The sequence below is a fragment of the Vipera ursinii genome (genome assembly GCF_947247035.1).
Source record: "Vipera ursinii genome assembly, chromosome: 3".
Classification (NCBI taxonomy): domain Eukaryota; kingdom Metazoa; phylum Chordata; class Lepidosauria; order Squamata; family Viperidae; genus Vipera; species Vipera ursinii.
In genome coordinates, this window is record NC_139516.1 from 34,611,244 (window position 1) to 34,629,311 (window position 18,068).

At 36.9% G+C, this 18,068-nt stretch overlaps 1 protein-coding gene across 1 annotated transcript in view; it reads right to left on the minus strand.

Moving 5' to 3' along the window:
- The window catches only part of LGR6 (leucine rich repeat containing G protein-coupled receptor 6), a gene marked incomplete at its 5' end in the record, with an annotated part of 144,395 nt that overhangs the window by 35,179 nt on the left and 91,148 nt on the right, over positions 1-18,068 (minus strand). Inside the window, 2 exons of the mRNA XM_083359199.1 lie at positions 4,418-4,489; positions 11,317-11,532. Coding sequence (XP_083215325.1) covers positions 4,418-4,489; positions 11,317-11,532 — 288 coding nt within the window. The remainder of the gene's footprint in view (positions 1-4,417; positions 4,490-11,316; positions 11,533-18,068) is intronic.

The following is an 18,068-nucleotide window of genomic DNA, read 5'->3' on the forward strand; positions in this document are numbered from 1 at the left end:
TGATGAGGCCAAATGCCCCCAAACTCGACACTTATTGGAAGTGCCCAAGAGGACAGTAATACTGTGTTTCCCCAAAAATAAGACTGGGTCTTATTTTGTTTGCCTCCAAAAGAGACACCAGGTCTTATTTTCGGGGGATGTCTTAGCTCTGACACCAACAGCCCCGCCAAGCAGATCCACTTCTTCTGGGGCTGAAGGAGCAGCTTCATTCTGCAGCTGCATTCTGACCTGCATTTTCCAGTCAGGCCTTTCTGGAAGGCCTCTGCAGCTGAGTACCGAGCCATGGATTGAATCCATAGCTTGGTTCTTGGCTGTAGAGGTCTTGCAGAACTGAGCTATGGATTGAATCCATAACTCAGTCCTTGGCTGCAGTGGCCTTCCAGAAAGGCCTGTGACTGGGAAGTGTAGGCCTGGTTGCAGAAGACGCCATAGAAGTGGGCCAGTGAGGAGAGGCCTGGATGCAAGGTAAGTGGGTGCAGGGTGTGTGGGACAGATACACCTACCCCCAGCCTAGCTTGATATTTAGGTCTGTGCCTCACCCAAAAACTAGAGCTTATTTTTGGAGTAGGGCTTATATTAGGCCCACCCCCAAAAATCAAGCTAGGGTTTATTTTCTGGGTAGGCCTTATTTTCGGGGAAACACAGTATAGTCTCAGTTCTTGTTTTTAATCATTTAGCATTTTGAGACAGTTTGCTTCTGATGCTGGGATAAATATAGTTAATATGATTATTGCCCATTGATGGACATGAGCTTTTAAAGTTTTAAAGTTTTTTTCCTTAAAAAGCCATTTATATTGGTGAATGTAACATTATGTTGTGGTAGCAACATAATATCATAGTTTAATTATGTGTGATATGAATAAATATTTCCTTCGGGTCTGTCACAATTTTCAGCTGTTCAGTTAATTGTATGATCTCAGATTTCCTTGTAATAAAATAGAGAAGAAAACTTGCCTGTGGCATGCAATAAAATTAAAATCAAATTATCAGTTTAATGGGATTGTCAGAATACATAAAGATTTTGCTTTGTCGTATCATTCTGAAATTTTATTAGCTTTCAGTGAGAAAGCAGCACCCACATTATTATTATTGTTTTTCAATGTGTATCTGACTTAATGGGAAGTACAACTTGTTATCACATGCTTAGTTTTAGAAGAATTGATTAAAATAGGCATTCCTATTTTCTCTTTCTTCTGTATTAAACTTCAAGTCTTATGATACATTAGCTAGCTGGCATAGTACCAGGTCGGAACAGTCTGCAATAGATCTATCTTCCTTAAGGTAAAAATTGGTGGCCTATTCATTCTGTCTTACTTCTCTGCCTCATTGAGAACTCAGTGAAGAAGAAGATAACACACCATCAGAACTGCAATTTTAAATAGTGGATTCGCATTTATACACCCATTGTTATAAAATGTGAGCAGGCAATTAATAAAGAAAACACTGCACAATGTTTTTCAGTTTTTCTAAAGCAGTTACTTTAGGGTGTTTATGTGCAAAAAATAGTAGATGTTCTTGTGAGGGACTATAGTTTTTTAATAGAGCAGCTAGAACAATGTCTGATATGCAGAAGATTCCAGATTCAATCTCTGCACTCTCCAGATAGCAGCTGGTAAATCTCTGCAGTTTACCAATTTTGTCAGCAACCCTTGTCTAATGGATTAATGTTCTGACTCCGTAAAAGGGAGCAACTTCCTATGTTCTTTTCTTTTTGTAGAGAATTGTGTGTTTAGAAGTGCAGCTGTTTCAATATATTTGTGCAACAATTTATAATCAGTTGAAGGGCAGTTTCCCCATCTGTTGTTTCTTATTTTCTGTTTTAATTTTTAATGCTTTTTTTTGCTCAAATTTTCTCTTCTTGGTATTTTTAAGTTCTCTCTTCCATTTCTTTTAACAGATGTTCTTCTGTTCCTGGAACACCTATTTCTCGTTTTCTGCATGCCACACGATTATCATTACTACACCCATAGATTTGGTTTCTTTCTTTCTCTGCTTTGTTGTTTCCGCACCATTTCACCTGATAGCTTCAACTCTGTGATTTAATGTCAATTTTGGTAGAAATTGTGGCAGGTAATTTCAAAAACATGTTTAAATCAATCAACTTCCCAGAATAAAGCTTAGCTCTGTGACCATTATACCCTTGGGCAATGCACTTTCTTCTTTGCATATATTGTCTTCTTTCCTAGATGAACTGGCTAGGCTCCCTAATGACTTCCAGAGAAAAGGTGCCAAACCACATGAAAGAGAAAAGGTATGGAGGTTCCCTTCTTTCTTCCTGTTGTCTCGTATGAAAGAAGATGATTTGGTGGCAAGGATTGCAATAGGGGAAATACCTTGCCATATAGTTGCTCAAGAGCAATGCCTGGTGGGAGAGGGACCTCATTGCAATCTGGTACTACTGCTTTACCTTCCAGCATCTGCTCCCTTCTGTAACTTATTAGGACACAACCCCGTTTTTTTTAAAAGATACAAAGCCAAAGCATATACTTTCAGGTTGAATGTAATAGGTATGCCTAAAAATGAGTGCCTTTACTGCAGGGATTAGTACAATAATCCCCGAAGAAAGAATTCCAATGCTAGATCCTCTGATGGATTAACTTGGACAAGTCTAGCAGGAAGGAAGAATGAAAAGTGTGGCATTTCCACATTCCCTCCTTTCTACTCCTTGGGCATTTGTTTTGATGCATTCTCTCTCTTTGAAATGTTTAAAACAACTCTAGGCCTGGAGTGGATCAGGATATGTTTTTGAAGTCCAAGGTGACTGCAGGTCCTGTAACTTCATGGGCTTTCCCAACATCCCTAGGGAAAGCTACAGTCCATTCCACTGTTACCTGTCCTCAAGTTGACATTCTGATGTTGAGGGAGATAGGATGATAGACTCTTCTGCAGGTTTTTTTTTAAATTCCATTTATATCCCACCCTTCTCCGAAGACTCAGGGCGGCTTACAAGCTTAGCAGGTTGAGAAAATTCAAGATGGGACATCACTTTCTCTTCAGATGCAAACCTCCTTTCCCATCCTTGATGGGGGAAATAAGATTCTATGGCTCCTGAGATGCCCTTCAAAGTTCTATATGATTGCAGCGTAATTTGCTCCACAGGAGTTCATAACCAGATAAGGTACAAAATTTTGGAACATGTTTCTGGAAGCACTCAAAATGAAATTATTTTATTTTATGAGATTTAATAAAAGCAAGCAGCTTTATTAACCTCCTGATGATAGAATTGTTAGGTAGCTATAGTAAAGAAGATATACAAATCCTGCAGAACATGTCTGGAATTCTTTCCAACCCCTTAATTGCAGCTCCACCCTGGGTCATGCGACAGGAAGAGGGAGTGAGTTTAGACTGGAACGGCTGGCAATATTCTGGATGGGTGCCCAGCTGCCTATTCCATAGAGATCCATGGGGGATTTTTTTTCTGGATGTTTTTTCTCTGCTAGATTTGGCTCTTTTTAAAAATCCTCTCTTTCTTTTACCAGCTTCTCGTGCCACTCCAGACGTATCCTATTCTGTTCTGTTTTGAAGTGTTATTATGTTAACAGACAGATGACAGTCATAAGAGTTTCAAGCCCCTTGACATCTCTCCTCCTCCCCCCCCCCAAATTTTCTGTTAGGTTTGCAATTTAAAACCACACTCATTTTCTTTCAATTCAGCCTCTTTTATATTCAAAATTTATATTGAACAACACAAGGAGAGAGTGTATAGTTATGTTTAACTCATTTCCCAACCTAGAATCAGTCTGTTTTGCTGTGTTTCATTAGATTGTGGATTCCTATTTTGTATAAAGATTTTGCATGAATAAAGGAACCAGTCAAGAAATATGCTGCAGACTAACATTTGATAGAGAGCCATGAAGGCCTTGGAATGGATGTTCAGATGCTATGATGCTGTGACGTATTTATTCCTACAAGGATCAGAATCATGCAAGCAATGATTTTCTATATGATACTCTATAGAAGTGAAAAATGGACTTTGAAGAAACAGGATATGAAGTGTATTGACACTTTTATGCTTTGTTGGAAATGTTTTCTGAGAATATCAGGAAAAAACACAAATATGCTTCAGAGAACAAATTAATCCAGGATTCTCACTCAAGGCCCAAATTATCAAAATTTAGACACATTATCTTCCCTTACGAATCTGCAACTCTGGGAAAGATAGAAAGAAGAATAAAGAGCAAGACAACCAGCAAAATTAATAGACTCAATTACTGTAGTGATGGGTATCCTTATGGAATATCTGAAGGACAAGGCTGGGTTCAGATATTGTCCTGGAGAAAATGTATGTAGTTTCCAAGAATCAATGCTAACTTGATGGCACATAATCAAACAATTATTCAAAAATAAATAAATAGCATAGGAAACACAAAATCCTGTATAAAAGTACTAAAAGCACAAAGAAAACCCAGCAACTCACAGAGTTTCCAGATTATGGAGTCCTTCAAAACCATGTATTCCCAAGTGCTGGATCTGATTATTATGCAGGTGTCTGCAGAGAAAAAGGAGAGGCTTAAATTCTGAACATAAAACAGGTTTTTTCCCTTTTTGTTTGAAGAGGAACTGTAAACTGAACATGGAAGGTCAAGAAGTCTCATATTTTCACAGAGTTTTTAAAATAATAATGAATGTAAAAGGAATATATTCAAAATCTCAGAAATTTGGATATGGGTGTGAAAGAGAACAAGCTTATTCTATTTAAAACTCCAGGATTTATTGTATTCCTGTTGAGATCATCAAAATTGCTACTCACTGAAAACCTTCACTATGGCCTAAAGAAGCCAAAGATACCAGTTTGGGGTTCCTAGGTATATGTGCCATTTTGAGCAGATCATAAATTAATTGACAAAAATGGCTGCAAGGGTCACAAAACACCTATTTATCAGTTAAACTATTTTCTTATTGTCCTGACACAGAACCTTTTTCAAAGAAATGAAGCCACAGACACCACACACTTTTTTCTGTGGCTGCTCTATCAGGTCTACATGATATTTTTCTTCGTCTTCAAAATCCAAAAACAATGGCAGGGAGGGGAGAAAGTTCAGCACAGTGACATCATGCAGAGATCACCAAGAAGAGGGAGAAACACAGCTGGGTCAAAGTGTTCTTTAATATGCCTCATTATGCCTTCAGATCACATTTCTTATCCTGACTGGAATGATGCAGTATATCCTTGCAGTAATAGTAATAGGAATAGGAATATTCTTTATTGGCCAAGTGTGATTGGACACACAAGGAATTTGTCTCCACTGCATAAGCTGTCAGTGTACATACAAAATGGGTGAGTCATAGATCATAAATCATAAGATACAATCATAAATCATAAGATACAAACATCAAGTGATAAATCATAAGATACTAATAGGAGAAGGTAGTAGGAAAGATAAGAAGCTGAAAAAGATGATAAGATGAGAAGGATAATAGCAATACATCCTTACTACATGGTTAGATAGCCTTAGGCATAAGGCAGTGCTGTGGGAATTAGTATTTAGCAGAATGATGGCATAGGGGAAAAACTATCTTTGTTTGTGTCTAGTTGTTTTGGCATGCAATACCCTGTCTTGTTTATTTCTATTTACTAAAAAAATCCCTTTGTTTGGCCATGATTGGAAAGAGAGTGGGAGGCTTTGCTGGAGTGATGAACACTGAGAGAAAAAGGAAAGCATTCCTATTGCTGAGGTAACCAGGTCAATGCTCACTTACTTTGAGGCTTACAAAGCTGACTTGATGGGTTAGAACAGTTTTTTCAAACTTGGCAACTTTAAGACGTGTGGACTTCAATTCCCAGAATTCCCCAGTCAAAATGCCAGAAATCCACATATCTTAAAATTGCCAAGTTTGAAATCATTGGATTGGAGCAAAGAAAGGATTATAAAGGAAAATAATGTCCCCTTTGCAAATATTATAGTTTATATCAAGAATCAGACAAAAATAAACCTTCTAAAATGAAATATAGTGTATGAACAATTAAGCTGGTCCTCCAAGTGGCCTGTAGCCTTGGGGAGAATTGTGGCACTATTCTGTAGGAGAGAAATCAAGTCATTCCAATCTTTTGTGTATTCTAGGCAGTGCCCCTGGTAACCATGATATTGCCACTGGTTTTGCAGTGCAAAGTCCAGAAGAGAGAAAAGCAGTGCTTCACAATGTGCTGAAGGAATACATGGATCAGCTCATAGTCAGTATAGTCATAGCATGGAAGTACAGTTTCCTAGTACAATTGGATTTGACATGCCACAGGGGAGATTATAACCATCAGCAGGTGAGTTAATGGAATTATAACTATTTGTGTTAAGTCTAAAATGGCATCATGAGAAAAAACTTAAATCCCAATCCACTTGGTCTGAAAGTCCAGAGGTTTCGCTAAGCGTGAATTTCAGGCAGCCTCAATTTATGAGGATAAATGTAAGCTTGTGGTTGAGAAATAGAAGCCTGTAACATCTATAAATATTCCTGGCAAGTAGTTCTTCTTGCCCTTTAAGGTTAGCAGAGGCAGAAAAAGCATTTGCCCAAGAGAGAAAATTCGGGTCACTCTAACTTGTAATATAGGAGATTAATTTCATTCAAAAGCTTTTGACTATAAAAAAATGATTGTTCACTGACAATAGAAAAGCAATACATCCCAAAGCCAGATTTTTCCCTCTATCAAATTTTATGGGACATAGTTAGATCAGAGTGTCCTGACATTACTGTGGACCTTTACATAAAGATCATATCTGTATTTAAATTTCACGGAATGTTGGATCCCTTGTTGAAAATTCAGAGTTTGGATATAAAATAATAGTGACATATGGCATGTGGACATATGAGAAGAATATGATAGACTTGCACATAGGCAACTCAACTAGCTTTGATTTGCAGTGGTAAGTCCAAGGGGATTCAGTACATCCAGCAGGTGTACCCTGAATGGAATAGTTTTAATCTGCATATCTCTTCTGTAGTTTTGCAATAGTGGTGAATATTTATATAGCTCGGGTATAGAATTCTGTAGTTATTTTTTAAACTCTGAACACTGGTCTGTGCCATTATACAAGAGATCTTTTACTAGCATCTGCTATTCACTTTATCCTAAGTCTGGGGAGAAAATATTCACATGACTCTTTTGATACCAGAATTAGTGTTTGTAACTGCTAGTCCACAAATGAGCAAGCAAGAATACGGTTAAACCGATTGCATGCACCTAGAGAAAGCATGCTTTTGTTGCATCTGCATTTTTAAAATACTACTGTTACAAATGCAAAACAAGAAAAATAATAACAGAGACACATTTCAAATTTGGTTTGTATAGTGCATAGTAATATTAATTCAAACAAAGGGAATCTATATCCATGTGAGTTGAAACTGCTTGGTTATTTTGGATAAATGTTACATTGTCCTGAATATTAGATGAAGGAAGATTTGCAGGATCAAGTGAATATACTATGATAAGTGAAAGTTTCAAACCGGAAAACATTGAGATGAGAATGTCAGCATTGCTCCATCACACAAACATAATCATGACTGTATAAGAGAAACAGAAAGATATAAAGGTTGAGCTGTTTCTGGCTTAAATTTGGCTTGGAATGTTTTGTTCTGTTTTGAAATGAAGCAAACCATGAACATTCCAGTCCCCCAAGAAACATTTTATAATCTTACAAGCATCTGAAAGACTGGAACTTTCATGGAAAATGGAACTCCCATCTTTGCCACCAGCTCTGTAACAATACAAACAAAAGAATTTTGTCTCATAATCTAAGTTGGGACAGCAAATATTTGAGAATGGGGGCTTTTCTTCTGTCCTTCCATCTTCTTCTCTATATTAAATATATTATCTTAACAAATAAAATTACAGTTGTAGTAATCCTTGCCAAGTTTGTTGGTTATGTTACAGATGATTTGACCATTTCAGAAGGGGTCCTTGAATGCATGGAGTTCTGTCATCCTTCACATCGTTTAGGTTACTGCTGAGTTTAATAACCATATTTCCTACATTAAATCAGTGGCAAATGGGATATATATATATATATATATATATATATATATATATATATATATATATATATATATATAATAAATACAACACATATATAATAACACCAGAAAAGAAAAAAAATAGGATTGTTCTAAAATGCTTTCAGAACAGCCATCTCTTACTTGCTTAGTAGAACATAAAATCCTACATATCTTGGAAGTGTCTTGATTTCATCTATCTCAGCCAATCAGAAAGTAAAACATCTTGCCATGTTTTGAATGTACATAAACAGTCTAGGGACATGAAAAATGTGACACAGCATTATAATCTTTTATTATATAGACATATCTTGGTAGTGAATGGCAGCTTCCTGGCAAGATTGCAAGCTGTATACAATTATTCACAATACAAATTTAATGTTTCCAATGCACATTTTTACACAGAAAGAAGTTGCTAGATTGTGGCCAAGAAAAGCAGGAATTAACAGGGTTTCCCCTAAATCAGAGGCCCCCAACCTTTTGGGGACCAAGGCCAGTTCCATGGAGAGATTTTCCATGACCAGAGGGTGCCATTGAAATTAAGAAAACCATTGAACTGGAATTGCTTGCACCAAAAAGTTCCCAGTGACAATATCATTTCAGCACTACAGGTCTTTTCTGCTGCCTATCATCTGCTGAAGCAAAAGAAACAAATGCTTTAGTAGCATTATAAAACCTGTTTTTTCATGGTTCAGAGCCCAATTACAGACAGAAAGAGCAAAAATTCTTACTTGAAATTCTATTTCATTTGGAATGAAAATAGCCAGCCTTTTGGTTATGATAATGTCTATGATACCAAAACTTAATCAATAAACAAAGGATAGAGTATATTAACTGTTCAAAATTAACTGTCCTGTTATTTGCTCATCAGACCAGTCAATGACTTTCTCATTTTAAACTTACTTATGGTGGGACATTAAATATTTTGTTCTTTTCAAAAACTTCTCAGAATTCATAAAGTTTTCTATAACCATTCTGAGATATTTTCTGTCCTTTCCATTTTCAGATAGATTTTAAATGCTTTAATGGGTCTCAGTATGTTTTCCAAACAGTACAGTTAAATATAATCCTTGCTTAAAGTGAGGATGTACAAAAACTTGCCATGCAGAAAGCTGCACGTGCCACACATGGCAGACTGAAAATTGATTCCGCTACTTCCTCTTAAGAGCTGGTCTATATGAAACTTCCCTGGTTTAGAAAATATCCTGTGTTGCTGTTACAGTCCTACGGAAGGAACAGATGGAACTGGTATACATTCCCTTAATGGGAATGTAATATATTTGCACAGTTTATGCCCCTAACGTGTTCCAGATTGGAAAGTGTATATTTTGAAGTTGGCTCTTTCCAATATCGGAGGATGAACAGGCATGTAGCTCTCTCTGGTCCAAGGTGTGCAGAGCAAGAAAGCATATTACTGCACCTGGAAAGGTCATATCCTCAGCAATGAAATGCAGATGAGGGGCATCCAGAAGGATTAATCAAGCTGTAAATGACATATTTCCTAGAACATCTCTGCAGCTGTTCTTTGGTCTTTTTTCAAAAATGGCTATTTCAGTAACTTTCTGGTTAGGGTGGTACTTAAGTTTACAGTGTATAAGAAGCTCACCACAAGCTTTCTTCCTTAGCTCATTCTATTTGTACATACGTGCATGTGTAGGAGAAGATAGATATTACTTTTGCTAGGTTGACAGATTTCCACTGGTATCACAGAAGGCATTTCTACCAAAAGCATATACATTTTTCTTAGATCAACTCTCATGCCTGTCATCTCATAATATCATCCTTTTGTAGCAGCTATATCAATTTATTTCTAGCTCACTTACCAATACAAGAAATCCTGCCCTGAAATTGGTTTTCAGCTGGAAATGCCAGCATTCTGCAAAGCTTTGGACTTGAGGAAATTCTTTCCTCACTTTTCCTCTCACCTTCTGGGCTTGGACAAGTCCCTGCAATAAGTTATAGAACCACAGTTGGTATTGTAAGGGGATTGCGGCTTGATAGTGTTGTCTCTTCCTTTGAACTGAATTTGAAATTTCAATTTTATGGTATTCTATATACAGAATTCCCCTTCATGGATTACTGCCTTGTCGTGGCGAAGGGGCTTGCGTAATTCAAAAGCAGAGACATCACCCTGTCAACAAAAGTGCGTATAGTCAAGGCTATGGTCTTCCCAGTTGCAATGTATGGCAGTGAAAGTTGGACCATAAGAAAGGCTGAGCGCCAAAGAATTGAGGCCTTTGAACTATGGTGCTGGAGAAGACTCCTGCGAGTCCCTTGGACTGCAAGGCGATCAAACCGGTCAGTCCTAGAGGAGATCAACCCTGACTGCTCTTTAGAAGGCCAGATCCTGAAGCTAAAACTCAAATACTTTGGCTACCTAATGAGAAGGAAGGACTCACTGGAGAAGAGCCTAATGCTGGGAAAGATCGAGGGCAATAGAAGAAGGGGACGACAGAGAATGAGGTGGCTGGATGGAGTCACTGAAGCAGTAGGCATGAGCTTAAATGGACTCCAGAAGATGGTAGAGGACAGGAAGGCCTGGAGGAACGTTGTCCATAGGGTCGCGATGGGTCGGACACGACTTCGCAGCTAACAACAACAACAACATATACAGAATTTATTGTATTCTGCCACATGCTATTTTCTTTTTGATGGAGAATGATGCTTATTCAAAATGTCAAGTTGATTGAGTTTATTGATATTTTTTTCTCTTTTCAAGGCTTGAGGTTGAGGTGATTTGGGTTGCTATAAGATTTTCAGAAGCCTGAGGTGGACATGAGATTCTTCTCATTTCTAGATACATGTCCTGATAGCTGTTCTTTCTTTTTTCTCCCTATACAGTAGTTAGCACCATTACTTTGTTACTATAGTGATGAATACAAAGGGAACATGTTGTTTCTTCATTCTAGTGATTCACTAAGGAGCTCTATAGACTTTGTTGGAAATAGTGATTTTGGAGATCTATAGAAACAAAATAGTAGTTTTGCCGAAATTCTGCCCCAACATGCCTATGTTGCAAAGTCATTGTTTTTAAAAAGACAAAGGGACCCATTGCAGTACTGTACTCAAAGTGGGAAGAAAAGCTCACCCAACATGGGCAGAAAATAAAAGAGAGCCCATGGGGGGATGTAGGAATGGAATGGAGAGGTGCTAGCAGAAAAGGTGGGAAAATATGATGGCGAGGAGAGTTTACTAGTTTCTCTGGTCTACGTGGGTCATTGTTAGGTAAACTGCCACATCAGCTACTGAGTTATTTCAGTAGCTGATGTGGCATACCAACTGATAAACGAAGAAAACTACAAAGAATAAATGGAAGAAAAAGGAAATACTTACAATACCACAAGGCTAGTGAGGTTCTGGAAGGCATAGTCAGGAATGTGCCAGATTCGGTTGAGCGCCAATGTCATTGCTTGCAGAGCTGGCAGATTATTGAGTGCTTTAACAGGGATCTCTGTCAGGGCATTATCATCCAACCAGAGATGACGTAAGGCAGGTAACCCTTCAAAGCTCTTTTCAGGTACAACAGAGATCAGATTGGCATCTAGGCGTCTACAAGAGACAAGTGGTTAGCAAATCAGATATAAAGACAGATATGTTTTTTATGTTCTGTTAGTTAAAAATTAGAACAAATAATCTCAGAAGGAATGTTTTGCTCAGAGCTTCAAGAGACCATTGGATAGTTCCAATTTTTCCTACATCATTTGCTTTCATAGGAAATAGGACTGTGAGACCTCAGAAATAGATGGCATATATTTTTTTTGTTGATTACTTTTTAAAATCTAATGGTGATAACCATGAGGATAATATCCATTATGTACATTCTACTACAATAAATAAAGCTGGTCTGGACCTTTTCTTGCAATAAAAATAGGACAAAAAATTAAAAAGAGATTGAAGATGGTAATAAAATAAAAAGGCAATTGATGGAGAGGAAAGAAGAAACAAAGATGATCAATACACAAACACACATAGTGAGACACATTGGTAGTTCTTATAAGAAAGCAATCTTGTTGAAAATAAGAAAACAGTAAACATGAACAACTTATATACCATATTATCTGTTCAAATAATGTTATTGTTAAAGTTATAATTGCTTATAAATCACTAGTCCCCAAATAAATAAAATCAGAGTCACGGAATAACAATCCTACCAGGAAAAAAACTCATAAAGGAGGCAATACATCAGTACAAGAATTCTAAATTTTCATTTAGGGATGGTGGCAGTGAAATTTTATACTCTATTTATTTATTCCCAAAATAAACTTAGAAGAAATTATGCTTCTTCTAATCAAAGAAACCCAATTTGGTGCAATAACCCATAAAAATCACATTACATGGTCGAGTTAATTCCAGTTGACTACTACAAGGAAAACCAAATCCAGTCCAGATTAAGATAAAATGTTTGCGCTGAAAAGACTGTAATTCACTTTTAGTACCTGAGTAGAATCTATTTTCTCTTGTGTAGAGCCCACATTCAAATATCCAACTGGCTTTTCAAAGTGTCTAAGACTTGGTTCAGGACAATTTTACATAGCAATGGCACAGTTAGACTATTTTGGCATCAAATCTGGAATTTTTAAGTGGAGAAGATTTCCACCCATTTTAGAAGGAGTCCAAAAAATTCTTAGAAGTTATCTTTGTCCTAGAATTCTTCATCAAGGTAAATAATAAAGTGAAATGGAAATTAAAATAAGTTTTCAGATATGAAAAAATTCCAACAACGTTATATATGTCAACATGTTCTGTTTTGAAGAGAAAGAGAAATCTAACAAAAATCTTGTCAATTTCACCATGCTTTGCTTTCTCTGGGCTTTGGATGAGGAGCTGCCAAGCCTCAAGCCTGCATGCCCTTTATTGGATCTTTTGATTGTTGTTCTTCATGAATAGCAAGGAGCAAGTTCCTGAGAATATCATGGACAGCATGAACATAAACCATTGGATCATGGTTTATGTTCATTACCATCAAACCCAGATGGTAATCTACCCAGAATTCTCACTCAAGGCAATGACCTGGCTCAAATTATCCTATTTTGGATACATTATGTGAGGAGAAGGATCTTGTGTTGGGAATGGTGAAAAGAAAGAATATGACCAGCAGTAAACTGGATGGATTCAATTACAGTAGCAATAACCTGAAAGCCCAGATTAGGGACAGAGTGTCAGAGAGAAAACCTATCTTGTGCTAAGAGTCAACTCTAACTTGGTGACACAATCTTACACACCATCAGGTCAAGTTTAGGAGCTAATAGTAATACATCTGCTGTCTTTTAACCTTCAAAATATTTTTGTTGTGGTATGACTTTGGCAACTAATAACAACTGGACAGAAGATTAAAATGTTTAGATGATCAACATGAAGAGAAGGAAAAAAAAGATTAAAACTACTTTGCTTCGTCTTAGACCAGGTTTACAGTCACACTAAACCATATGGAGACTTTATCTCCCAAACTTCCAGTTGGCATAATATTTATGAGAATTCTGAAAGTTGGCCCACAAATCTGGAAAGTAGGAAGTGAAGTCTGCAGTAAGCAATAATGTGGTTTGTTTCATTTTGATTTAATATGTGTAACCTAAGTCAATTGTGAGTATTCGTTAAGCAAACCATGGATTAATGTGATGTATGAACAATTTGCAAACTGGAAAAAATGTTTTGGTGATTGGATGGAAAATTGAGCTTGAAATTTAAAAATAATTTTAAATTATTACTTTAAAAAAAACAAGCTTTACTGAATGTTTCTGTTATCTTACTACCTCTTATACTATTTCAGAGCTGTGGTGGCTCAGTGGTTAGAATGCAATATTGCAGTACTGCTGACTGCCGATTGCCAACAGTTTGGCAGTTTGATCCTCACTGGCTCAAGGTTGACTCAGGCTTCCATCCTTCTGAGGTCAGTAAAATGAGGACCCAGATAGTTGAGGGCAATATGCTGGCTCTATAAAACTGCTTAGAGAGGGTTGTAAAGCACTGTGAAGCAGTATATAAGACTAAGTGCTATTGCTATTTAGTCTTAGTATTTGTAATTAAATGGTTATTGCAGGACTCAGCACAGTTTTTTAGCTTTCTGTTTTTCCAGGAAACTGATCCTGAAAAGCTGCCCTGAAGCCTTTACCACAAAGGAAATAAAAGAGTGTAAACAATAATACCATCAGACTTAAATAACCTGCAACCTTGCTTCCAGAACCAAAAACAGCTTGATGTCCTTGCTGCTTTCCCACTGTCCTAAAAATATGTAGGAGAGTCTGAACTCCCAAATTATGATGTCTTGCAAATGAAGCTTCTCTCATGGAATATAAAAGCTCTACTTCCTTGGCACCAAAAAGCTACTAATTATATCATTAAACAAAACAAAAAAGCAACCATACGCTCTCCTCTTTCTGCACTGTGTGATTATGGCTTCTTAAGCACTTTCTATTCTGGTTTCTACCTAGGATAATTGGGCAGATTAGGAGACAGAGTAGGCCAGTGCCAGCTTGCTCCATTTCTACATAGAAGTTTTAATTTTTGCTGCTACCGAGTTCCTCAGATCATGCCACAGTTAATGGGTTGGTATGTATGACAAGCATTAACCCTGCGGTGGGAGGTTTAAGGCTACATAGAGGAACTGAGATAAGACTTTGGGATTTATACACAGAAGTCATGGCAAGTCTTGAGCTCACTGTGGCTAGGCAATGCATGGATCAACAGCAACTTGTCACAGTAGCAAAGGTTGGACAAACTGCTTCCTAATGGTTAGTTGATACAAGCCAACTTAAATGAAAATGTATGAATCTGACCTGTTTAACTATTACTGACATTCATTGCAGCTTAAAGCTTGTAGCCCAAGGTAGTGAAGGAAAGAGAAAGGAAGCAAAACCTGTTAAAACCTTTGTGTTAAACTACGGTTTAATGTTATGTCTACGTGTTTACATGTTTAGACATCAGTGTCTTAAATTTGTGTCTTTAATTTTCTGCTTCTAATAAGTAGTATATTTCTGGCCTCTTTCATGATATACATACTTTTTAGCTTGAAAAGCAAGGTAAGTAAATAAGTAAAAAAATAAATTTAAACACCTTCTTCATACAAATTAGCAGAACTCAACTCCATTTAACTTTTTCTCTATCTTCAGATCTTCCAAACTGCCATCAATTTTATCTTGCTATGGTACTTAGTAGGGCCTACTGATGGGTGAATTTTAGGAGCTGTGGTTCAATATTCAAAAGGCACCAGATTATGGAAGGAAGACCTGTAGATCCTTGAATACATAACAATATGTGGGTAAATGCTGATAAATATGAATAGCATGATAAAGTCTCAAATGTGCTTCTTATTGACCTCGATTATGGAGATATATGATCCTGAACCCCATAACTTAAGTACATGACTTGTTAAATTTCCCTTAATAAGAAGCCAAAGAACAGTAAGGATGAGTGATTGGTACCAGATGTTCCATATACTGTAGTAGATGTGTCTTTGCAGCAGATTGATAGGTCCCAGATGTTAAATACAGTAGATGTATCAGTGCAGCAGAAAGACTGACAATGGTTGCCATAGGATGATTACAACAGAGAAGTATGCTTAGAATTATAGAAGACCACAGTGTACAGTTCAATAAAATATATTAATACAGAATTCTTTTATCTTATCATATGATTACTTAGAACCAAGTTATGTATTCAGTGAAATTGGAAGGTCCCATGTTAAAGGGATCTACATTGTTTTTTCCTGGGCATTCTAACTGTTAGTTTTTGTGATAGTCTCTATTTTATATTTGTGAAATATTCTAGACCAGAGGTCCCCAAACTTTTGGGCACCAGGGACCGGTTTCGTGGAGAAATGTTTTGTGCATGGTTTTGTGTGCTACCTGCATCCCACAGATGGGGCTTTGCTTGTTTGCGTGGACCAGTTGCTGGCATGCCATGGCCCGATACCAGTCCATGGACCAGGGGTTGGGGACCCCTGTTCTAGACAAAGCATTGTTCTAACAAATTGTAAGGGAAAAGGATAGCTGTCAATAGTTGTCATTTGTCCTCCTTCTGTGACATTTGAGTAAGTAGTGGCTTTTATGTCCTGCTTGTCAAAAGCATTATTCTGCTAAAGAGAATAGAAAAAATATGAGCTGAATCCCTGATTTTCTGAATTGTCAATATAGTTCTAAAATCTGAATAAATTAATCATTATTCCCAACATTATAATATTATATATTAGTGTTGTGTGCTTTGTATTTGCTTGATAGTCTTATTAAATATATTTTGCAATGGGGAAATGTTAATTTTATGTCTAAAGCCCAGATATTAATGTTTTCTATCTGCAGTTAACTCAAAGAAACCGGTTACTGTATTTCTCCAAGTACAATCTATCTCCCCACTCTCCCATGTTGTGAGGCTATTTGTTCTAAAGGAGAAAATGTGCTGATTCTGTTGCAAATATACCACCTGGGACAAGGATTTAACAATAAATTAAAATGGGGGGATATTTAGCATGATAGCCTACACATCTGATTTGTTCTTCACATTTCAGTGGTACTGTCTTAAAAACTCCTAAACACAATTCATAAATAAAATCATTCCTAATTTGGGCCCTTTTTTAGTACAATAGAAACCAAAATAAATAATGGCCCCATCCTAAACATTTGGAATTATGGGTCACTTTTTCCCAAAACCTTTCAATCAAGTCCACTTCCTTACTTATCACATGACCTTTGTGCTCATGGCTGATTTATTTGTTTTTGGCAACTCACAATTCTTTTCAACTAACCAGAAAACTGCTTTCTTTGTGCTCCAGGAAAGGCTTATACCTCATAAATTACGTTAACAAAACTTAACATAACCTTGCACAAAATCAGGCCCATGCAATAAATTATAGATTCATCTTAAATTACCCCAATCTTTTCTTCTGTTTCTTTTTTATGCTCGATGGAAGGTTTCTTTTAAAGGGCAAAAACACATTCTATCAAACATGATTTATACGAAGCAATATTGCCTTTACAATGAGCTGTCACGTTTCAAGCAGATCAAAGGTGGTCTATGAAAGCAGGAACATGCTCTCAGGCGATGTTAATTCCAGAGTGATTCTTTTCCTTCCTTCCATCACTCATCAGAATATACATGCTTACAACAGCCCTGTCTGGTGGGGAAGGTTCTTCCTTTGTCAACATCAAAGCCTTTGTCCTGCAACTTCCAAGGAGTCACTCCTTATATTTTAATCTTCAAAAACAATAATAAAGATAATGGTAATTATCCTATTCATGGATTTAAAAAACAACTTAAGAGGCCAGTACTCTATTTCCATCTGTTTCCAAAGTATTTCTCCTAGAGACATGAAGGAGGAGGTGGATAATTCAGAGAACAGTGTCAATGGTTTTTTTACATATGGTGCAGAAACAGACATCAAGATATTGAAGGACATTTACCTGTCCTGAACCATTCATTATTCTTTCATAGTTTTAAGTCAGTGTTTTGCAATATAAAGATATAAGAATTAATCAGCTGATTTTCTTCCTAGCAATTCCCCCGTCATCTTTCTCATGATCTCTTCCAACTATATATTCATCTGCTACTTAATTCTTAGAAAGCATTTGAGCAATGAGAAAAAGGAGAGAAGCAATTTTCTATTCTTACTTTGTTATATTCTGCAGCTCTTTAATATCTTCTGCTTTTCAGTTCAATATTATGAAACATCTGCGAAAAACATGGGACTACTACTGCACTATAGTTTTAAATCAAAAGGAGTATTTCACACCAAACTTACATTCAGCAATGTTTCCATGTGCATGAGAGTGGAAGACTTGTTCATATATTATCCAACATAGTAATATGGCTTGCTCAGTTTTGGCTTAGTTTTAGCTTAGTATGTAGCATGACCCAGGTTTGTTAATCTGAAAATCATGTGCAGCATGTATTAACCAACTAATTTGTGGCTTATTCAATAAACTATGATGAAGCACTTAGTGACGTGTCTGATAGACATGATTCAGATCATATAAAACCAGACACCTCACTAGAAGCCAAAATCACAAAACTACATCTGATTTATTTTGGCCATGGCATATGTGCAAATTCACTGGAGAAATCAGTTATGCTAGGAATGGTCAGTGGAACAAGAAGAA